At 39.3% G+C, this 25038-nt stretch overlaps 1 protein-coding gene across 2 annotated transcripts in view; it reads left to right on the top strand.

Annotated features, from left to right (window-relative positions):
* SMURF2 (SMAD specific E3 ubiquitin protein ligase 2) overlaps nucleotides 1-25038 on the top strand; it is a 93056-nt gene that overhangs the window by 18342 nt on the left and 49676 nt on the right. For both annotated transcript variants that reach the window (XR_014025109.1, XM_081317648.1), the window contains exon 2: nucleotides 23823-23861. Coding sequence is in view for 1 of the 2 variants with exons in the window: in XM_081317648.1 (XP_081173774.1) it covers nucleotides 23823-23861 (39 nt within the window). In the remaining variant the exon portion in view is untranslated. The remainder of the gene's footprint in view (nucleotides 1-23822; nucleotides 23862-25038) is intronic.

The raw sequence follows: 25038 nt of genomic DNA, 5'->3' as shown, positions 1-25038 counted from the left end.
AAGTAATTCCTTATAGGAAAACATACCCAAACTCACTTCCCATAGATACGCCTTCTATCATGTGTCCGGATGATTTTATTATAATTTGATATTAGATCTCTTCGAAATTTAAAACAAAAGCATAAAGCCAAAGTTGGAACTAAAAATATTACAAGATAAACTATGAGAATGGGTTCAAAAATATGCTTATAACCTTTTAAAGAGATAATGAAGACTCCAGTCCCCTTAATTCAAAGGGTATATACTAAAGATGTAGGGCAGCCAAGTGTACATATGTACAATGGCTATAGGCAAGCCTCAAATACTGGCTAAAGATTGAAGTGGTAGGAAAGCAGAGGGTTGGAAACTGACTATGGTTGCAATCAGAAATGGATTTTGTGGAAAACGTGGCTGCAAAATCTGTTTTATTGAGCTAAGAAATATAGCATGAGGCACTGAGTAGGCTGTTCCAGCCAGGGAACAGACATTGCCAACTTCTTCTAAATCTGTTGTTTCCACTTGGGCTACTAGGACTCAGCTTGATGCTGGTTAACGTCAGGTTTGTCTATTATAAAACCTTGCCCATCCATGATTTGGTGATTGAAAAGCAGGCAAATCTGATGTTTATTATTGAGACTTGGCTGAGGGAGAGCACTGGTGTTGCCCTTAAAGAAATTTGTTCTGTTCAGTTTCAGGTCCTGCACCAACCTTGATGCCAGAGCTGAAGAAAAGGGATGTGTTGATCTTATTTATGGTCAAGGTTGCAGTTCCAGAGGTAGCTGGATATGATTGCTTGTTTGTTCAGTTAGGTCTTTTGATGTGCTGGCTGCTGCACTGCTTGTTATGATCTCTTGCTGAGCTCCTGGACCTGGTCTGTGACCACCATCTGTTGATATTGGGGGACTTCAATCTCCAGTAGAGCACAGGAGTTCATGACCTCCATGAAAACCAGAACTTGTCAAAGGTTATCACGGTGTTGATGCATGTGAACAGTGAGATCTTTCATTTTCAAACAGTTGCTATGTCATGGGGAGGTGGAGGGTATTACCATCTTCCTTTGTCATGGCTGTTCCTGATCCAGATGTGATTGATTATTCATTCCCTACTTCTTCTAGAGAGCTGGACCCTTTTGGATGATTTGCCTCATAAGCATTTGGATTTGTGTTTCCAAGCAAGTGCTTGAGGATGTTCCTACGGATAATGTGGAGAAATCATTTGAGGGTCTAATTTACTGCTAGCATGGGGTGCTATCTTGGGCTTTTGACGGAATAGCTCTTCAGCAGCCTATCTCTGTTGGCTGATCTCAGGAATCTCCTTGTGGTGGAGTCTTGTTGTGGTAACTAGAATACTATGCTGCCATATTGCCTGGGTTTCCTTCTGACCTGTTAACTCCAAGAAACTGGACTGGGTAGAATGTCCTCCGCTATCTGTAGTCAGCCCTACCAGGTAGATTAAAAAATCAACTCCAAAGGAAGGCTAAAACTACTTTTATTGAGAGTGGCTACAATGACAGTCTGATGACGCTAAACCTTCTCTCTGTTCTTAATACTCCTGTGAATAAGGTATGTGTTTGTATAGGTTCCTTTGCAATATTTTGATGGACTTGATACTTGTTTCATCTCTCATTGCTTTGATAATGGAGCATGTCTATGTCTATGTTATAGTCACTTTCCTTACTCTCTACATCAGGGGTGTCAAATTCCCGGCACATGGGCCGGTTGCATCATGTGGAGGCTGCGCCCACCCCAGCTCTGGCAATGCGAAAAAAGTTGTGATATGTTGCAACACATCACGTGACATGGCGAGTTTGATACCCGTGCTCTACACTTGTACACCCTTGTTTTTTCTATGATGGGCTGGTTCTGTGGAATGTCATCCTGTTGAGATTTGATTGGTTCCAATGTTAATTTGCTTTCCAAAAAAAGTAGAAAACAGGGCTTTTGGGATTACTCAGTAATAGATAGTTAGAAGCCTGAATACAGTTGTCAGCTTCAATGAGTCCAATGTAGACTTTTTTTTTATAACGACAACAGCAACCTCCGTTGATAACAAGTTGCTCTGCTGTCGTACAGAAAGGCATTTATGGTGTTAACTAAGATCTTGTCAGCCCTTTGAGACAAGGAACCAAATCTGAGAGTCCTAGCAGTACCATTATTGTGAGTTTACAGTGACAGAATCTTACAAGTCTGAAAGAAGTTCTCCTTTCCCTTGCCTTTTCCAAAAACGAGGGAGGGTCCCTCCTGAGATGCTTTCTCCATCTCCATTCAGTGGGCTCTTGTCAGATGGTGGCTCTTTCTTCTATTTCCCAAGGTTATTTTCACAGCCCATTAGAGATCTCTAATAATCTCTTGGCTAAAAATCGCCATGGATGAAGAAGACAAAAGTTCCAGCAATCTGTTTACATTCTCCAGAGTCATAGTTGTATATTTTAAAATAAAAGTTGTACAAAGTTAAGTCATACTAATACAGAAATAATGTTATTTGTGTAAAAGTGACAACAGGCCAGAAGCTAAAGTGTTTCTTTTAAAAGATCATGTGAAGTACTAATACCACTTTACAATGCCATGGTAAGGCCACACCTGGAATACTGCATCCAGTTTTGGTCACCACAATGTAAAAAAGATGTCAAGACTCTAGAAAGAGTACAGAGAAGAACAACAAAGATGAGTGGGGGACTGGAGGCTGAAACATATAGGGAACGGTTGCTGGAATTGGGTATGTGTAGTTTAATGAAGAGAAGGGTGAGGGGTGACATGATAGTAGTGTTCCAATATCTCAGGGGCTGCCACAAAGAAGAGGGAGTCAAGCTATTCTCCAAAGCACCTGAAAGCAGGACAAGAAGCAACGGATGGAAACTAATCAAGGAGAGAAGCAACCTAGAACTAAGGAGAAACTTCCTGACAGAACAATTAACCAGTGGAACAACCTGCCTCCAGAAGTGGTGAATGCTCCAACACTGGAAATTTTTAAGAAGAGACTGGACAGCCATTTGTCTGAAATGGTATAGGGTTTCCTGCCTGAGCAGGGGGTTGGACTAGATGACCTCCAAGGTCCCTTCCAACTTATTATTATTATTATTATTATTATAGATCATTTTGTAGATTTAGGTGAATTTATGATTTTTAAACAGATGGTCTACCAAATAACTTTATTTTGTATAGAATTTTAAAAATGCTTTTTCTCTGCTTTCCTACTATTTTATGCTTCTGTTTGCACACGTATAGCAATAGCATTTAGACTTACAGTCATGGCCGAAATTGTTGGCACCCCAGAAATTTTTTCAGAAAATCAAGTATTTCTCACAGAAAAGTATTGCAGGAACACATGTTTTGCTATACACAGGATTATTCCCTTTGTGTGTATTGGAACACAACAAAAAAGGGAGGAAAAAAGCAAATTGGACATAATGTCAAACAAAACTCCAAAAATGGGCCGGACAAAATTATTGGCACCCTTTCAAAATTGTGGGTAAACAAGATTGTTTCAAGCATGTGATGCTCCTTTAAACTCACCTGGGGCAAGTAACAGGTGTGGGCAATATAAAAATCACACCTGAAAGCAGATAAAAAGGAGAGAAGTTCACTTAGTCTTTGCATTGTGTGTCTGTGTGTGCCACACTAAGCATGGACAACAGAAAGAGGAGAAGAGAACTGTCTGAGGACTTGAGAACCAAAATTGTGGACAAATATCAACAATCTCAAGGTTACAAGTCCATCTCCAGAGATCTAGATTTGGCTTTGTCCACAGTGCGCAACATTATCAAGAAGTTTGCAACCCATGGCACTGTAGCGAATCTCCCTGGTCGTGGACAGAAGAGAAAAATTGATGAAAGGTTGCAACGCAGAATAGTCTGGATGGTGGATAAGCAGCCCCAAACAAGTTCCAAAGGAATGCAAGCTGTCCTGCAGGCTCAGGGAGCATCAGTGTCAGCGCAAACTATCCGTCGACATTTAAATGAAATGAAATGCTATGGCAGGAGACCCAGGAGGACCCCACTGCTGACACAGAGACATAAAAAAGCAAGATTACAGTTTGCCAAAATGTACTTGAGTAAGCCAAAATCCTTCTGGGAAAACGTCTTGTGGACAGATGAGACCAAGATAGAGCTTTTTGGTAAAGTACATCATTCTACTGTTTACCGAAAACGAAATGAGGCCTACAAAGAAAAGAACACAGTACCTACAGTGAAATATGGTGGAGGTTCAATGATGTTTTGGGGTTGTTTTGCTGCCTCTGGCACTGGGTGCCTTGAATGTGTGCAAGGCATCATGAAATCTGAGGATTACCAAAGGATTTTGGGTCGCACTGTAGAGCCCAGTGTCAGAAAGCTGGGTTTGCATCCAGGATCTTGGGTCTTCCAGCAGGACAATGACCCCAAACATACGTCAAAAAGCACCCAGAAACGGATGGCAAGAAAGCGCTGGAGAGTTCTGAAGTGGCCAGCAATGAGTCCAGATCTGAATCCCATTGAACACCTGTGGAGAGATCTTAAAATTGCTGTTGGGAAAAGGCGCCCTTCCAATAAGAGAGACCTGGAGCAGTTTGCCAAGGAAGAGTGGTCCAAAATTCCGGGTGAGAGGTGTAAGAAGCTTATTGATGGTTATAGGAAGCGACTGATTTCAGTTATTTTTTCCAAAGGGTGTGCAACCAAATATTAAGTTAAGGGTGTCAATAATTTTGTCCGGCCCATTTTTGGAGTTTTGGAGTTTTTGACATTATGTCCAATTTGCTTTTTTTCCTCCCTTTTTTGTTGTGTGCCAATACACACAAAGGGAATAAACCTGTGTATAGCAAAACCTGTGTTCCTGCAATTCTTTTCTGTGAGAAATACTTGATTTTCTGGAAAAATTTCTGGGGTGCCAACAATTTCGGCCATGACTGTATATGCCGCTTCTCAGTGCTCTACAGCCCTCTCTAAGCGGTTTACAGAGTCAGCCTATGGGCCCCAACAATCTGGGTCCTTATTTTACTGACCTTGGAAGGATGGAAGGTTGAGTCAACCTTGAGGTGATGAGAATCAAACTCCTGGAGTGAGCAGTGAGTTAGCCTGCAGTGCTGCATTCTAACCATCACGGCTCATATTACTTTTTACATATGTTGTACAAAGACTCACAAATTTTAAAAGGAATTATTTGAGAATCTCAGTTTGTAGAAATTATAACTCAGAACACTTCACGTACTTTAATGTTATAGAACCTTTCCTTTAGAGCATTAATATAATAATAAATGGCATTGTACATTATTTTAACATACGGTAGTAATTATTCTATTTCTTTTCTGATTATTTTTTCTAAAATTGCATAGTTACTAGTGGATATATTTGTCAGATTAAACTGCTGCCAATTTCTACATTTCCTCTTTTTACAAAACTGCATTAGTATTTTTAATCACAGGATATTTTAAAATGCTACTGATAAAAAGGACAAAGTCTGGTCTCACAAATAACATTAGGTGTTTTGCTTATTGCTAGGTATATAAAATTAGTTAACCTATAACAAGGATACAGGAAAAGCTTTACAAAAGTCTGCCTTGTAGGCAGAAAGCTTGCCAAATGGGAAGTGATTCATCGTCTCTGAATGGGATGAGCACTAAACAGAAATAGTTTAAATTTGAGATTTATTTGGCTCACATACCACCAGTAAATGATTATAAATGTATCTCTCTTCTGTGTCTCATTATTCTGCTCCCCAGGATTTATCAGACCCAAAATACTGTGCCTGAAATGGTTTTTCATCAGCTGTCTGAAGACTTAAATATTGAATTTTGACAGGTTTAAATTATATCCATCTATACAAGATTTGTGTTCTTCAATTAGAAGATTAGTTTTATGATAGCAGTGATGCATGAAAGGCAAGAATGTCGTGATTTACTAGATCTAAAGCAAGTTATTAAATTTTATTGTTTATTTACTGCCTTTGTATCCTCTGGGAACTCCAGGCAACAAACCTGTTTGTCTTCCTCATTTTAACCTCACAACAACTGTTTGAAGCAGTGCTTCTCAACTTTGACTGGTTAAAGATGTATAAACCTTAACGCCAGAATGGTATGCTACCCTGTACTGTCTGGAGAATTCTGGGAGTTTATTTTATTTACCTGTATTTATTTATTTTTATCACTCCTTTATTAGTTTTACAAATAGCTTAAGGTGGTGAATATATTCAACACATCTTCTTCCTCCTGTTTTCCCCACAACAACAACTCTCTGAAGTGGGTTGGGCTGAGAGAGAGGACTGGCTGAAGGCTTTCATGGCTACGGTGGGACTTGAACTCACTGTCTCATGGTTTCTAGTCTGGTGCCTTCACCACTTGACCAAACTGGCTCTTAGTTGAAGTCCACACATCTTCAAGTTGCCACGGTTGAGAAATACTAGTTTGAAGTAAGCTGGAGTTGAGAAGAATAACCACAGAGAGAATTAGTGAGCAAGCAAAATGCTCCATCTGCCCTAAGTTTCTCAGTTCTGTAGGAACTGGGCTACCTCTACATAAGCTTGCTTCTTCCAATAGACAGAGAGTGTTGGGCAAATGTATTCCTGAAAACTCATGTTTATGTGTATTATTTTGGGATATTCTTTAACCAGAATCTATCTTACATGTTAAAAGCACCTGGATAAAGTTCAGATCACATTGTAGGTTACAATATTGTAGGATTATGGATGGTTCTTTCTTCAAAGTAAGTGTTGGGAATTGTTGAAGTTGTGATTACAATCCTGCAGTGCTGTCTTCACTCTTTCACCCCAGACTTATTTTTTATTTGTTTTTAATTTTAATTCCATTTATATCCCGCCCTTCTCCGAAGACTCAGGGCGGCTTACAAACTTAGCAGTAGCCTTCATTCTATGTATATGCCTGCTTATTAGGGCTTTCACACACACCCCAAGCGGCATTATTACAAAGTCAGCTTAATTGCCCCCAACAATCTGGGTCCTCATTTTACCTACCTCGGAAGGATGGAAGGCTGAGTCAACCTTGAGCCTGGTGGGACGCGAACCTGCACTAATTGCAGGCAGCTGGTGTTACTTAAGGAGGCATTAGCCCACTGCTCCACCAAGGCTCTTGCAGTATTGACGTTATGTAGTTGGGTAATGAAACATATGCAAAACAGTCAAGCTCAAAGAGCACCAACGACTATGCTTCATTGTTTGGTCACATTATATTATCTAATACTCAGTGCTTCTACTTGGATTAATTGGATCTTGTGTTCTTCAGCATCATGATGTACGAATAGATGTCATCTAAGAATAAATTATAAAGAATAAATTATAAAACTAATAAGAGAAGCACCAAACCCAATTAATTTAATATATTTTTGCTTTCATACTCTGAGTTTGAAAAATGCCTGGTTGTTGTTTCTAGGGAGCAGAGATGTATGGTCTATCTGAAAGAACCTGTAGAAATTAAAAAGTTAATTTTGCAAGTTCTCATAACTATTATATGCAGGTTTACCCCCTTCTCCTTTATTAGTGTTTCATTGTCCTTCGTTTTTTTTTGACAAGTAAATATGCAGAATTTTAACAAAAGTGTGAATAATAGAATGAATCCAGAGACATAATTAACTGTAAGTAAATTATTTTATATGTGTTTTGTTTTCTGTTTTAACTCTGGCATAGGATAGAAAAATGGGAGGAATTGTGGAAAAGGAAACCTTTTGTTTACTGTGAAACAATACCGTGAAATAGATATGATACTGGCATTTTTTTTAAGTAGCAGTCACAAATGACAGTCTTGTCCTCATTGTAAATTATTCTGCTGAAACAAATGAGGACATAAATGCATTTTTCTGAACTCTTGTTATGTCTGGATATTATTACTCTGTTACTTCATTTTAGTTTTAGGTCTGGAGTTGCGTGAGACGTATCAATGTAATCCATGATGACATGGATTGTATTAGATCCTCCTCTGACATCATTGTACTATTATTGTGCTTTTGTTAGTATTTTTTTTGCTTTGTTGTTGGTTTTAATCCTGCGTTTTAACCTTAGAATTGCAAGAATGGAGGTGGTGTAAATTGAGTGAGTAAATAAATAAATTGCAGTCATCTTTAGTTGGTAGATCTTGGGATGGGGAATATAGTAAAGATGGAAGAAAAAAGAGACACAGGGAGGTGAACTGTCAGAAGGAGAATGGTGAACTTTGGATGACTGCACAACAGACTTATCAAGTATTAGCCATCTGCCCCACTAACCTCTTGGCTAGTCACTGAGGGAGCAAACAGGGAGGATCTTACCTAATCTGGGTGGCACTATTTTGTGACCTCTAGCAGATCACCACAGAGAGCAGACAGCCTATCAACGAATGCAGTTATGTGAAAATATTAGAGGAGCAGGAAAGGATTGAGAACCTAAAGACTGCTGGAGCTACCGGTATCAGCTGGACAGTGCTTTTCTTGGTGTTTAGCAGTGACCACGGGTAGAAATTTCCCAGAAGATTGCTTCCGCTGATAGCAAGAGAACAAGCATTGGATTGGACTGTTCTCCCTCATATACTGTTGTGCAGGATCTGAGGTGTTGCTTGATAAAGAAACACAGGAAACCAGAAGTAGCCTTTAAGCTTTACGTTTTCATTCAGCTGAACAAAGATGGGCTCCTCTAAAAGGGAGAAACCCTGAATGATAGAAAATCCCTATTTTTATACTTTTTGATTACATAAGCAATCCACCCAGCAAAGCTGACACACATAAGATCAAGACTGCCACACTGTAGATAAGAAGGGAGAAAGCAGAAGTAGCTAAAACACCCAAAATGTTCCCAGGTGGGCTGGGGCATGGGATGTTTTCCTTGCTGTCCTTTCATGACCCTGCATCCATGACTCTGCAAGTGCCCAAAGACAGCAGGGCCATCTGCACATATTCACAATTCATACTTCCTAGGCTGTCCCCTAAGGGACGCGGTGGCTCAGTGGGTTAGGATGCTGAGCTTGTCGATCAGAAGGTCGGCAGTTTGGCGGGTTGAATCCTGAGTGCCGCGTAACAGAGTGAGCACCTGTTACTCGTCCCAGCTTCTGCCAACCTAGCAGTTCGAAAGCACGTAAAAATGCAAGTAGAAAAATAGGGACCACTCCAGTGGGAAGGTAACAGCAGAGACGTCCTCGGACAAGCGCTGGCTCTTTGGCTTTGAAACGGAGATGAGCACCGGCCCCTAGAGTTGGAAACGACTAGCACGCATGTGCGGGGGAACCTTTACCTTTACCTTTTAGGCTGTCCCCTAATTCCGGGTCAACAATACCATTCCACTGCTTGAAATGACAGGGTGCAGGAGGAGCTGAAATAGGTACTTCTGAGGAGGAGAAGGAGGAAGTTAGCCAGTGGAGGATAGGAGAAGTGTGAACGGTCAAAGGCACACCAATCCTACTGTTCCCAAGGGGAGCATCACAAGTTTGAGCCAGACAGCCCATTTTAGCTGTGAGAGAAGGGAAAAAAGGAAACCAACATTGTATCACTTTTGCCAAGTTCAAATCTCATTTGAAATGAATGCATTGCTTCAACCAATTTCTGACAGAAAAAAATAATCAGCCAGTCAAAGTGCAGGACTTTCACCTCCAAGAAAATGCCTTGGTGGAGCAGTGGGCTAATGCCTCCTTAAGTAACACCAGCTGCCTACAATTAGTGCAGGTTCGCATCCCACCAGGCTCAAGGTTGACTCAGCCTTCCATCCTTCCGAGGTAGGTAAAATGAGGACCCAGATTGTTGGGGGCAATTAAGCTGACTTTGTAATAATGCCGCTTGGGGGTGTGTGTGAAAGCCCTAACAAGCAGGCATATACATAGAATGAAGGCTATTGCTAAGCACATTGATTTGTGCTTTAAAATTGTAAGCTGCCCTGAGTCTTCGGAGAAGGGCGGGATATAAATGGAATTAAAATAAAAAAAAATATTTTTTTGGTCACTCAATCTACATTAGGGAGAATCTTACTTACTTCTCTTGATTTTATTGATCATTTTACATCCCCCACCTTTCTTCATCTTGTCTTCCAGAATAAATTTGAGAATAAATAGACATACTGGGAACTTCAGGAAAGATAGGGGGATGATTGAGAAAGGAGACTCTAGCAGTGATAGAGTTTTTGTTTAGACCAATGAGATGGATTATTTCAGCCTACATATATTTAAATGAGATACAGGTTTTCAAAACTCCCCAAGGAGAGGCAGACTATGGGTCTTCTCTGACACAGTCTCTGATGGTTTCAGGAAGGAAAAAAGAAGACTTTTCTAAAGATGAAGTTCCTCCCCTCCCCTCCATTCCTTCTCAGTATAGGCTGTTCAGAACAGAGCTAGTTTCTAATATGGGATTCCAAGCCAGTAAAACTAAATTGTTGTGACAGAGGGAGTCCTTCCAAGAGAAAGGAAGGGGGAAAAATTATCTTTTAAAAAAATCTGCATTATCTAGAGCAGACATGTCAAACTTGCGACATCACATGACATCGCGCAGTGTATCGGGACGGTTTTGCCATTGCCGGCAATGGGATGGGCACGGCTTCCGCATAACGCATCTGGCCTGCGGGCCGGCAGTTTGACACCCCTGATCTAGAGTTACTTCTCTAGATAAGGAACTAACTATGCTTTTGTGTCTATTACCTGGTAACTAGTTGGCTACTTGTCAAATCCAACTATCATTCTACCCTGGTGATTTAGCCGTAGCTTCTCAAATAATGCAAAATTTAAATGTTCAGATTGAATCTGCATGCCCTGATCAAATGTATGTTACATGGAAAGTCACATATAGGAAGTCAAATTAAACCTATTAGTTAAAATGTACTCTTATAAAGTTGTAAGACTAGGTAATTTTAAATCATTTTTCACTTTTAATGTCAGGCAGTAGTATGTTTTCTTATTAATGAACAAAGCATAAATGAAAAGTTCTTTTTTAATTAGTGGTGGCTTACTGTTGGCAATCCTTAATTTTGGTTTACATTGCCAATTAAGTGTGCTTCCAGGTGACTTTCTTATTGTGTAATTATTCTTATTTTCAGAACCAGATTCTCCATTTATAACTATTTAGTTTTTTCTACTACTTCTGTCAGGTTTCCTTCCAGAAGAAAACTTACTAAGAAGGAAAAAAATACATAGATCTAATGGTGCTGATGTACCCTATCTGGAAGGACCCACAAATCAACCTGTTTGGGTATCTGTCTGTGTATATATTTGTGCCTTCAAGTCAATCTTGCCTCCTAGTGACTCCGTGGACAAGTGTAATTGCAAGTCATTATGTTATCATAGAAGAGATTAAAAAATATGTTTAACTGGCATATAGAATTAGTGTTAATTGTGACTGCTTTTTGCCCTAAGTATCTAGTGTTCATAAGAAAATTTAATTCTTCAAGTAGTATTGTCTGCTTAGTTAAGGACAGGTTGCTTTGAGATAGAGCTTTTATGGGCTTTATGCATGTAATTTTATAAAGGTTCTAGATGACAAAAATCTTCATTTGTAATGTTTTTGTTTGTCCATACATTGCATTATACTTCATTAAAGAAAATATCAAAGCTGCACAATGATTTTTGATGGTTAGCATTAGAAAAAGATAACAAATGTGGCTGTGTAAGCAGTTTCATATTGAATTATTCTATTAGATTTAGATGACTGGTCTGTTGCAACAGATACAGGTAGTCCTCAAATTATGACTATAATTGAGCCTGGCAATTATGTTTATTTCTCATGACGGTCATAAAGCAGGTCGCCACCCAATTTTACACTTTTTTTGCGGCAGCACTAAGCAAACCCATTGATCACTATGAGGTGTCTTTATGTCATTGTTGTTGTTAGCTGCGAAGTCGTGTCCGACCCATCGCGACCCTATGGACAACATTCCTCCAGGCCTTCCTGTCCTCTACCATCTTCTGGAGTCCATTTAAGCTCACGCCTACTGCTTCAGTGACTCCATCCAGCCACCTCATTCTCTGTCGTCCCCTTCTTCTATTGCCCTCGATCTTTCCCAGCATTAGGCTCTTCTCCAGTGAGTCCTTCCTTCTCATTAGGTGGCCAAAGTATTTGAGTTTTAGCTTCAGGATCTGGCCTTCTAAAGAGCAGTCGGGATTGATCTCCTCTAGGACTGACCGGTTTGATCGCCTTGCAGTCCAAGGGACTCGCAGGAGTCTTCTCCAGCACCATAGTTCAAAGGCCTCAATTCTTTGGCGCTCAGCCTTTCTTATGGTCCAGCTTTCACTGCCATACATTGCAACTGGGAAGACCATAGCCTTGACTATACGCACTTTTGTTGACAGGGTGATGTCTCTGCTTTTTAGTGTGCTGTCTAGATTTGCCATGGCTTTCCTCCCCAGGAGCAAGCGTCTTTTAATTTCTTGGCTACAGTCCCCATCTGCAGTGATCTTGGAGCCCAGGAAAATAAAATCTGTCACTACCTCCATTTCTTCCCCATCTATTTGCCAGGAATTGAGAGGGCCAGATGCCATGATCTTGGTTTTCTTAATGTTAAGTTTCAACCCAAGTTTTGCACTCTCCTTCTTCACCCGCAACAAGAGGCTCTTTAGTTCTTCTTCACTTTCTGCCATTAGAGTGGTATCATCTGCGTATCTTAGGTTGTTGATATTTCTTCCGGCAATTTTAATTCCAACTTTTGATTCGTCTAGCCCTGCCTTTCTCATGATGTGCTCTGCATATAAGTTAAATAGGCAGGGCGACAGTATACATCCTTGCCGGACTCCTTTCCCAATTTTGAACCAATCAGTGGTTCCGTGTCCAGTTCTCACTGTTGCTTCTTGGCCCGCATATAGGTTTCTCAAGAGACAAATAAGATGGTCTGGTACTCCCATCTCTTTAAGAACTTGCCACAGTTTGTTATGATCCACACAATCAAAGGCTTTAGCATAGTCAATGAAGCAGAAGTAGATGTTTTTCTGGAACTCCCTAGCTTTCTCCATGATCCAGCGTATGTTGGCAATTTGATCTCTAGTTCCTCTGCCTCTTCGAAATCCTGCCTGTACTTCTGGTAGTTCTCGATCCACATACTGCTGAAGTCTAGCTTGTAGGATTTTAAGCATGACTTTACTAGCATGAGAAATGAGTGCAATGGTGCGATAGTTTGAACATTCTTTGGCACTGCCTTTCTTTGGAATTGGAATGTAAACTGATCTTTTCCAATCCTGTGGCCACTGTTGAGTTTTCCAAATTTGCTGGCAAATTGAGTGTAGCACTTTTACTGCATTGTCTTTCAAGATTTTGAATAGCTCAGCTGGAATACTGTCACCTCCACTAGCTTTGTTGTTGCTCAGCTTTTCTAAGGCCCACTTCACTTCACATTCTAGGATGTCTGGCTCGAGGTCAGTGACCACCTCATTGTGATTATCTGGGACATTAAGCTCATTCTTGTATAGTTCTTCTGTGTAATTTTGCCACCTCTTCTTAATCTCTTCTGCCTCTGTTAGGTCCCTGCCATTTTGGTCCTTTATCATGCCCATTTTTGCATTAAACGTTCCCTTCATCTCTCCAATTTTCTTGAAAAGATCTCTGGTCCTCCCTATTCTATTGTTTTCTTCTATTTCTTTGCACTGTTCATTTAAGAAGGCATTCTTATCTCTTCTAGCTATTCTCTGGAATTCTGCATTCAATTGGGCATATCTATGTTTTTCTCCCTTGCCTTTCGCTTTCCTCCTTTCCTCAGCTATTTGCAAAGCTTCCTCAGACAGCCATTTTGCTTTCTTGCATTTCTTTTTCTTTGGGATGGTTTTGGTTGCTACCTGTTGTACAATGTCGCGAACCTCTGTCCATAGTTCTTCAGGCACTCTGTCTATCAGATCTAATTCCTTAAATCTATTTGTCACCTCTACTGTATATTCAACAGGGATATGATTTAATTCATACCTGAGGGGCCTAGTGCTTTTCCCTACTTTCTTCAGTTTAAGCCTAAACTTTGCAAGGAGAAGCTCATGGTCTGAGCCACAGTCAGCTCCTGGTCTTGTTTTTACTGACTGTATAGAGCTTCTCCATCTTTGGCTGCAGAGCATATAGTCAATCTGATTTCTGTGTTGACCGTCTGGTGATGTCCATGTGTAGAGCCGTCTCTTGGGTTGTTGGAAAAGAGTGTTTGCTATGACCATCGTATTCTCTTGACAAAATTCTATCAGCCTGTGCCCTGCTTCATTTTGTACTCCAAGGCCAAACTTGCCTGTTATTCCAGTTATCTTTTGGCTTCCTACTTTAGCATTCCAATCCCCCATGATGATAAGGACATCATTTTTTGGTGTCAGTTCTATAAGGTGCTGTAGGGCTTCGTAGAACCGGTCAATTTCATCCTCTTCAGCACTGGTGGTTGGAGCATAGACTTGGACTACTGTGATATTGAATGGTTTGCCTTGGATTTGAACTGAGATCATTCTGTCATTTTGAGGATTGTATCCCAGTATTGCTTTTCCTACTCTTTTATTGACTATGAAGGCTACTCCATTTCTTCTGAGGGATTCTTGTCCGCAGTAGTATACCTGATGGTCATCTGAATTAAATTCACCCATTCCTGTCCATTTTAGTTCGCTGATACCTAAGATGTCGATGTTCAGTCTTGTCATCTCTTGTTTGACCACGTCCAGCTTTCCTTGATTCATGGATCTTACATTCCAGGTTCCTATGGAGAAAAAATCTTTACAGCATCGGACTTTCCTTTCACCACCAGACACATCCACAGCTGAGCATCCTTTCGGCTTTGGCCCAGTCGCTTCATTCTTTCTGGCGCTAATAGTACTAGCCCTCTGCTCTTCCCCAGTAGCATATTGGACGCCTTCCGACCTGAGGGGCTCATCTTCCAGCGTCATATCATTTTGCCTTTTGGTACTGTCCATAGGATTTTCATGGCAAAGATACTGGAGTGGGTTGCCATTTCCTTCTCCAGTGGATCACGTTTTGTCAGAACTCTCTGCTATGGCCTTTCCGTCTTGGGTGGCCCTGCACGGCATAGCTCATAGCTTCATTGAATTACGCAAGCCCCTTCGCCATGACAAGGCAGTAATCCATGAAGGGGCTTTATGTCATAAACAGGAAGTAAATACCAGTTTCCAGCAAAACGGTTGTAAATCATGATCATGTGTCCATGAAATCCTACAAACAGCCATAAATGTGGATTGCTTGCCAAGTGCCCAAAATGTGGTCATGTGACTGGGGAAAACCCAACATCAGAACTGGGTTGTAAGTAGCTTTTTTTGTGGGGGGAGTCTGCTGTAACTTTGAATGCTTGCTGAGCAACCAGTTGTGAGTACCTGTACAGGTGGTCTTCAACTTACAACCACAATTGAGCTCAAAATTTATATTGCTAAGCTAGACATTTATTAAGTGAATTTTGCCCCATTTTATGACCTTTCTTGTCACATTTGTTAAGTAAGTCACTTCAGTTACGGTGGTTCTCCTCCTATCTCCTGGGCCGCTCGCAGTCGGTGTTTACGGGAGGGCAGAGATCCGCCCCGAGGCCTCTCGTTTATGGAGTTCCTCAGGGGTCGGTTCTCTCTCCCCTCCTGTTCAACATCTATATGAAGCCGCTGGGCGAGATCATTTGTGGTTTCGGGGTGGGGTATCATCAGTATGCTGATGATACCCAATTTTTTTTCGCCACCCCGAACCAACCCAGTGATGCCCTCGCCGTGATGTCCCGTTGCCTGGAGGCGGTCCAGGTCTGGATGGGGAGAAACAGGCTTCGTCTCAATCCTGCCAAGACTGAGTGGCCGTGCATACCGGCATCTCTGATTAACCAGAATATTCCATCTTTAACGATGGGGGGTGAGGTGTTACCCCCCGTTGATAGGGCTCGCAACTTGGGTGTCCTCCTGGATTCACGGCTCAATTTTGAAGATCATATAGGATCCGTGACCAGAGGGGCTTTTGCCCAGGTTCGCCTGGTGCGCCAGTTGCGACCCTATCTGGACCGAGATGCCCTACACACAGTCACCCATGCACTCGTGACCTCCCGGTTAGACTACTGCAATGCTCTCTATATGGGGCTGCCCTGGAGGACCACTCGGAGGCTTCAGCTGGTGCAGAATGCTGGTGCGCGAGTTGTGATGGGGGTTTCCCGATACTCCCATGTAACACCTCTTCTCCGTGAGTTGCATTGGCTTCCGGTTGCCCTCCAGGTGAGATTCAAGGTGCTGGTGATGACGTATAAAGCCCTAAATGGCTTGGGTCCGGGATATTTGAGGGAACACCTGCTGCCGGCATCAAGTTCCCTTCATCCTGTGCGCTCCCACATGGAGGGCCTTCTCAGGGTGCCGCCGGTAAAAGACTGCCGGCGGATAACACCCAGGGGGGGGCCTTCTCAGTGGGTGCGCCTGCCCTTTGGAACCAGCTGCCCATGGAGCTTAGGACTGCCCCTGACCTTTGGTCATTCCGCCGGGACCTGAAGACCTGGCTCTTTGAGCTTTCCGGCCCAGGCTGAGAGTTTTTAATTGGGGTTTTATATTTTTCAGGGATCAAATTTAATTATTTTTAACTGTTTTTAACTTTTGTATTGTATTGACGTTTTTAAATACTTTGTAAACCGCCCTGAGTCCTACGGGAAAAGGGCGGTATATAAATTCAATAAACTTAAACTTAGTTAAGTTAGTAACACGATTGTTAAGCAAATCTGGCTTCCCCATTGACTTTGCTTGTCAGAAAGTTGCAGAAGGTGATCACATGACCCCGAGACAGTGCAACCGTTATAAATATGAATCAGTTGCCAACCATGGAATGGAAACTAATCAAGGAGAGAAGCATTCTAGAATTAAGGAGAAACTTCCTGACAGAACAATTAGCCAGTGGAACAACCTGCCTCCAGAAGCGGTGAATCCTCCAACACTGGAAGTTTTTAAGTAGAGACTGGACAGCCATTTCTCTGAAATGGTATAGGGTTTCCTGCCTGAGCAGGGGGTTGGACTAGATGACCTCCAAGGTCCCTTCCAACATCATCATCATTATTATTATTATAAAACTTTTATTCATAAAACATGAAATTCAGTCAATTGAACACTCAAATTGACTGGCACTGATGGTTGACACGGGTTGCTGCCAGCATCCTAGGTATCAACCAGATATCTCCTTAAAATGTAAGATGTTCTGAGTAGTGGAGTTTTTTTTGTAGCTTTGCTGGAGTTATTGCAGAAAGCTGCAATTTTTTGATGTATTTTGAAAAGTTTTTGGACATAGTTCCCAGTGCCCCAATGACAATGGGTATCACTGTTACACGTTTCATCCATAATCACATAGTTTCGATGGCCAGGTCGCAGTATTTTGTAATTTTTTTCCAGTTCTTTTTCTTCGACTCTGGCATCTCCTGATACAGCGATATCAATCAACTGTACGCTTCAGTTCTCTATGACTGCGATATCTGGCGTGTTGTGTTCCAAATGGCGATCTGTCTGTATTTGGAAGTCCCACAAGATCTTCACCCTCTCATTCTTGACAACTTTTTCCACCCTATGTTCCCACAACTTTTTGGACACAAGCAAGTTGTATTTTTTACACAATGCCCAGTGGATTAGTTTAGCAACTCGGTCATGTCTAGCTTTGTAATCAGTTTGCGCGATTTTGCTGCACTCACATATTAAATGTGAAACAGTTTCAACTTTGTCGTTGCAAAGTCGGCAATTTGGATTCTCAGTAGATTTTTGTATCTTCGCTTTCATGGCATTAGTTTGTAGTGCTTGTTCTTGAGCAGCCAGTATTAAGCCTTCCGTTTCTTGATGGTTCCCATCTTAAGCCATGCCCATGTCAAGTTGTTATCACATTTTCCTTCAATATTTTTCAAATGCTGTCCATGCAAAGCTTTGGTTTTTCATCTATTTGATCTGTCATCCAGCTGTTTTTCCTTATATTACAGCATATCCCTTCCATCATCATCATCATCATCATCATCATTATTATTATCATCATCATTAGCATTATCATCATCATCTAAAATTTGGTTACATGACTGGGAATGCCACAATGGTCATAAGTGTGAAAAATAGTTACTTTTTTCAGTATCATCGTAACTTTGAGTGGTGACTAAATGAACTGTTGTAAGTTGAGGACTACCTGTGTACAGTAGCCCACCTTCAAGACCAATTAATCACTAATTGAGATATAAGAAACCTGGAGAAAATGAATAAATGTAACTAGGCAACACATATTTTCTCTCAATAGTGCAAAAAAGCTGGATTATATCACTAATTCCTTTCAGACTCCCCTGATGTTCAAAAATGGTATGCCATACAATGGTATTTGGTAGACATTTGATATACTTTCTTCTAAACAATATACCTTGTTTAAATGACATTATGTGCATATAGTAAAATTGCAAAACGTGTTTCTGAGGAAACAAGGAAATAAAAAAACTACTGACTTTAATTTGGTAAAATGACTAAAGAGATCTTTCTTATCTGCCTTCCTTTTGCCGCCCCAATAGACCCTGAAGATCTTCTGGCGATCCAGGAACAATCTTGAGCTATATGATCTTATATAAGAAAATGTGGTAAAAGCAAGCAAACTCTCCCTTGTACAATGACCAGTTTTTGTCATTCTCTTGGGTGAAAACTAATGCTTGGGGGAATTGTGGGCTTGGGGATTTTTTTTTGTAGTTGAGGCATAGAACATTTTCTGTGGGAGAAATATTTCAGTTTTTATCACATTGTACCTGGATATTTGAATGATATTAAGTGTATTTCCTAGTCTTTTTTGTTAACTTGGTTTATAATTTTTTGGAAGGCATATTACAGCGTTACATAAAAAACCCTAAGTATGGATGGCTCTGTTGCCTTGTGAGTACATAGATATTTGGATGGAGAAGCTTTAAAAAATGAGAATGTTTTGAATGTTCTCTTCTGAAAAGAAGAAAAAAAATTGCCAAATATTTTAATATCACTGCCTTTGAATTGCCAGTGCTGCTCTCTGATTTCAGAAGTAGTATTTTGAAATGGAGAGTTTTCTATTTTTCTAATTCCCTCCCTTCCAGCAGTTTGATTCCAATCAGCAGCATAATTGGAATACAACCACTGTCTGGAGGGAAAGGGGAATTTTTGGCAAGAGGCAATAGAGCGGTTGGAGATTTATTCAGATTAAAGCATAGCTTGTACAACACATATTAACAGCAGTATAGCATTGTGTTTCTACAGCTGGGATATATATTTTAATTATATATGCAAACATAAGGGAACCAATCAGAATACTATGTTAATGAATTCCAGTAGAATATTATTTTGAGTAGAAGCTGAACTGCTATTTGAAGTGGGTTGTGAACTTCCCTTTTCAGTTTGCTTATTTGAGAAAGAGGATGTTCGTTATTTAGATATTTTTTTATAAATAGGTTTGGATATAATGATGTTTTTTTTCTTTGTTGTGATGAAATCACAAAGCTGGAGAATTAGAAAACACCTGGGATCAACTTCTTTCTGTGACAACATTGTTCTTTTCTTAGCCTAGAAATTACTACTTTTGAATAATATCAAATTATATTGCTGATGTAGGAAATGAGTACTGGAAAAGCCTTGCTATTAGATTTTTTAAAAAATAAATAAATAAATATTTTGCTGTAAAAATAGTATAGTGTTTTATTTTTCTTAAAACAAATCTTAATGTATTACATTAAAGGCTTTATGCATGCTAAACAAATGATAAGGTCTTGCCAAGCCTTAGTTTTCAGCTGGGAGACTGTAGCAGATAAAAGATATTTGTTGTCAGTGTTCAGTCTGCTTCATTACTAGAGTGCCAACAGAAATTCCAAACTTGTTTTCTTGAAAATATTTTTTCTTGAGGCCTCCAGTGTTTTTCAGACTTTTTTCTAAGTTTTTGTTTTTATTGTTATTAGAATTTCCATTAGTTTTTTGGTATGTGCAGTTCTGCAGTACAGTGTTATTTTACTGAGATACTTTCCTCTATCAATCAACCTTTATTACTGTCAAAAGCAACATAGGGTGATTGGAGTACAAAAAAAAAAATACATAAAAAACTAATTACCTTCCTCTATTTTCTCTGAATTGCAATAAAGACAAAAGGAATAAAAATACATGTTCTCTATTTTCTTTCTGTTGACTAAGGGAGTGAGAGTTTTTGTTCATTTTTAAGGTTCATTTTCACTTCACTTTTTACCTATTAAAAATGATTTAGGCTCCTGTGTAGGGAAGATGAGAAGGTAGCTGAAGCTTAAAACATGAAAATTAATGAACAATGGTGATAATGAATAAAACAAATTCAATTTGAGTTGCATTAGAAAAACAGAAAAGTATCGTACGCACTACATCTTAAAAGGTTATACAATAGCTATGAGGTCTTTTTATTCTAAAATGTTAATTTTAAAACCTGCTGTTTTGCAGTTGTAAATGCATTTTGCCCCACTTAAAAAACCTAACTCTCAGTCAGTTCTCTGCAAGTTCTGCTTCATATTCTGCCACTCTTTGTTCCTGAATGCTACTTTTTAAAGCTCAGAAATATGTAAATAGTCTCATTCCATGTTAAGAAATAAGAAATTTGGAAAGATTATTTTGCTTAAAACTAATAAAGGTTATGTCTTAACAGGTAGCAGCACTTGAATAACCTTGTCTGGGCTTAAAATTTAAGCAGGATTAGTACTAGGCTACTGACAGCTCTGGGTGAGATTGTAAGTCAAAAAATGAAGAAACAAAAGGAAGGAATTGCAAACAACTTCTGTAGAGTATTGCTGCCAAGAAAACTACATGGATGTGTCCATTTAGTTGGTAGGAGTAGAGCTTGATTGCAAAGAACCATTATCTTTCCAAAGCCATGAATTAGATTATTGTTTATTCGGTTACTTCTTTTTACCTTCACAATGTTTTTCCCCCTCTTTTTGTAAAAGGTTAATTTTGAAATAAGTGGGGATTTGGCCAGTGAAAAGTAGAAATGTATCTGAACAGGTGATAATAAATAGAGTAAAATATCATAGTATAAAGATAGTATAAAAAGTATAGCATAAAGAAATCTGGTGATGCCAATGTTTGTAGTATGTAAACTCTTCTGGGGAAGAGAAGATGAGGATACAAAATGATTCAGTAGGTGTTGATGATCACCTTCTGATTATTATTTACTTATTAATTATAGGAGTATCGTGTGGAATCTGGTATTTTTCACGCTGTAATTTGGCACATGGAATTTTAATTTAAAAAAATGCTTTAATTCATGGTTGTCCAACCTTTTGGCTTGCCTGGGTCGCATTAAGTGAAGAGGAATTGTCTTGAGCCACATATAAAATACATAATACACTAACAGCCATTAACAGAAACCTTAACAACATCTACATACCATTCAAAAGAGACAGTCAAAAAGCCAGAAAGGAAACAAAACAAATACTGTACCTACTCGCCAGCGATCAACAGCCAGATGAGCAGAGAGTAAGACTAAGATTAACATTAGACCAACAATCAAGAAGCAAACAATAGTCCAATCGAGGAATTGCCAAATAAACATCTGTAAACAATATCCAATCAAGGAATCACCAAGACCACTCCCAACAACACTGACATGGGAGCCACTAGAATGTAAAAATGAGGGCAAACCCCATCCTCAACTAGCACTGTGATGTGACCGAGTTTGGTAATGAAATGCCTGCAAGAAAACAACCAAACTCAGAACACCAACACAGTTCAATCCTGAGCTAAAAATGTTATCTTCAATCGATATATAATATGCTTAATGTATATAAATAACTAACTTCTTTTTTAAAATATGTTTAGTATCTTATGGGGCCACATTATTAGCTGTCAGGACTGTGGGTTGGACTTGCCTGCTTTAGTTATTTAATTTTATACCATTGTCTCCCCATTTCTTTTTCTTAAAAAGCTCTTCCACAGTTTGCTTTTTTATCATACCTATTATGTACATATAATCCATGGGCACAGCGGTTTTCATGGGTATCTCCATCATACTATCCTTTGTGGTATATTTCCGGAATATTGTAAGGAGAATATTGGTAAAACTAGGAATTCAGCAAGGAGAAGATAGCAGTGGAGAAAACTTTTTATTAATATTTAACTTGATCCCACTCAAGTAGAGAAAGTAAAAAGGAGAACATGGCAAACCTGGCAGACACCCCCTCTCCAAATATCCTGCCATCACATATTTAGCAAAGGCAACATCAGCTTTCCTTGCCTATGTTCTGTTAAAAGAATTTGAGGCAAATCAACTCTGCTCATACAATGTATTAGCCACAACTTGGTGCTTACTTTATTGTTTGCCAGGCAAGACTGGAAAATTTAGCTGGCTTCGTTTCTCTAGTTATCAGAAATCTTTTCCTCTACTCTATTTTAGAACTCTTACCTTCTTTCAGACATTCTTTCAGAGCTTTTCAGGTACAATCTTTGCATGTTTTGCTAAAAATAATAAAAAAATGTTTTTATTTATTTGATTTAGATTCTATCTGCCCTGAGTTAATATGAAGTGAATGAGAAAAATTAAAGTTTTATTATTTATATCAGTGTAATAAATTGGATAATGGGTAGCGGATTAGGATCAGGGAGGCTTGGGTTCTTCAAGTCCTTCCTTAGCTAAGAAAGTTCCTTGAGTAACTTTGGGCCAGCTATCTGTCATCTACGGTTATCATTTCAGGGATAAAATTGAAGGACGGGATACTATGAGTATCAGAATGCTTGCATTCCTGGAAGAATTGTACGATATAAGTTAGGAATAGTAGGATATAAATTAATGTTTACTAGTACATTTATGGGAAAATGTTCAAGATGTTAATGTGATGTTGAATTAAATACACAAGCTTTGGAATTTGATTTTTTGTCAGGAATAGTGCTTATTCCAGATGTCAAGGAATAATTGTTGAAAATATTTTATCTATCTGTTTTGGAAAAGGCAATATTTTCCGCCTATCAAAGGATGCAGCAATATTTGTTACTATGGAAGAGATTCTATGATATATAGTAGGGGACGTAATGTAAGATATTTTTCTTAGTTTGTATTTTTAAGGTTTTACAGTGTTTTTTTTAAAAATTGGCACTTGTCATTCTGTACTGCTGATGCTTGTTTGTCTCTTAAGCATTTGCATGTATAGAAACTCCTTGCTTATTAACCACAGTTGGGACCAGCAACTGCATTGTTAAGTGAAAAATCACATGATTATCAAAACATATCTTTGGGCTCTATAAGCAATAATTATGTCTAAACAAAATAAATAGAATGACATTTAGGAAGAATTTTTTTCCAGTGTTCCCATTTACTGGCTTCTGAACAAACCAAAATTCAGGGAATTTGATATTGTGACTAGAGATCTGCAGATCCTTTTAAATATATATGCACCTTTATTAAGGTTTTCTCATTTTTACTTTCATCCAATTTGATTCCCTTCTTGGTTTAACCACTTAAGCATTTAAAATCCTGTATTGTTTAGGATTCAAAAGTGTTGAATAAAATTAGAGTTTGAGCCAGATTTTGTTTCCCATTATGCATACCATATACTGTATAACTTCCTTTTTCTAATTGGTACAAAGGAATTGTCATGACAACATTTTTAGAGCTGATATAGAATATTAGTTCCGTTTTTCTCACTATAATATATTGAATAAACATGCATAGAAATTACTTAACAAATTATATTCGCTTTTAATTTATAAATCAAAAAGTATATATATTTTGGGCAATGACATTTGTTTAGAGGCATGGATATAATCTTAGTAATGGTGCTTTTGGATGGGCTGTACCAAACCCAGTTTCTCAACTGCTTATTCTAGTGGATGAAGGGATTGAATAACAGAATGCCAACTTTACAATATGGTTGTGATCCCTGATCTATAAACTGCATTTCTAAGTACATTTACAGTATACTTCAGTGTGGGTACATATGCCTGAGATTGTGTTGTTGAACATTTGGAATACTTACTACATGTATTTAAATTCAAAATGTTAACAGTATTCTATAATTTATTTATTTTTTTTGTTTCAGTTCTCTGTGCAAAAAATTTGGTGAAAAAGGATTTTTTCCGTAAGTACATATTTGTGTTTTTATATCTTTTGTTCTGTATTACCAAGGGTTCAGATTCAAAGATATTGTCCTACTAGGTAGCATTTCATAAACCATTAAACAGAATGTTCTAATAGTCAGATTATCTACTTGCATTCAAGCATTGTTTGTGGCCTGTGCTAATAGAGTATATTGATACACTTGCATTTTGAATGCAAACCAAAGTAGTATAGTCATTAAGACCCTGGACTAAGAGCAGGGAGATTGAGATTCCACTCTCAACCATAGAAACTTATTGGGTGGCTTTGGATCAGATACTGTCTCTCAGCCCAATTGGAGAGGAAAATGTTACTGTGTTTCCCCAAAAGTAAGGCCTATCCCGAAAATAAGCCCTAGTTTGATTTTTGGGGGTTGGCCTAATATAAGCCCTACCCCAAAAATAAGCCGTAGTTTTGGGATGAGGACACACTTAAAAATCAAGCTAGAGTAGGGGTATGGATCTGCCTCCCGCGCCCTGCCCCCCGCTTAACTTGCATCCAGTCCTGCATCTTCTGCAGCCAGGACTGCATTTCTTACTCACAGGCCTTTCCAGAAGGCCACTGCAGCCAAGAACCGAGCTATGGATTCAATCCATAGCTCGGTTCTGTAAGAACTTTGTAGCCAGGGACTGAGCCATGGATCAAATCCATAGTTTGGTATTCGGCTGCACAGGCCTTCTGGAAAGGCCTGACTGCAAAATGCAGGCCGGATTATAGCTGCAGAATGAAGCTGCTCCTTCGGGCCCAGAAGAAGTGGACCTGCTGGACGGGGCTGTTGGTGCTGAAGGTGACCTGGTGCCTCTTTTGGAGGCAAAAAAAAAGGCCTGGTCTTATTTTCGGAGAAACACGGGTATGTATGCTGCCTTGAACCCCTAAAGGAATGGTGGGAATTAAAAAAAAGTATCTATTATGTATCTATTATAATTTTTAATTGTAAACTACTCAGAATCACACTAAGAGTGGGATGGGTGGTATCTAAATTTGAAAATTAAATAAAAGAGGCATGTTGTAAGAATAATGTTTTAATTTGTGTACATTTCTCAATATGAGTATGCAGTCTGTGACACCATCTTTTGTTGAGGTTGAAATCCCAACATCTCCCATTGATCTTGTTTGCTAGAGATGCTGAGAATTGTAATTCTATAATGCCATAAATGCCA

This window comes from Vipera berus, assembly GCF_964194415.1.
Source record: "Vipera berus genome assembly, chromosome: 2".
NCBI lineage: Eukaryota > Metazoa > Chordata > Lepidosauria > Squamata > Viperidae > Vipera > Vipera berus.
Note: the sequence above shows the minus strand (reverse complement) of the source record. Positions and strands in the feature narration are given on the sequence as shown.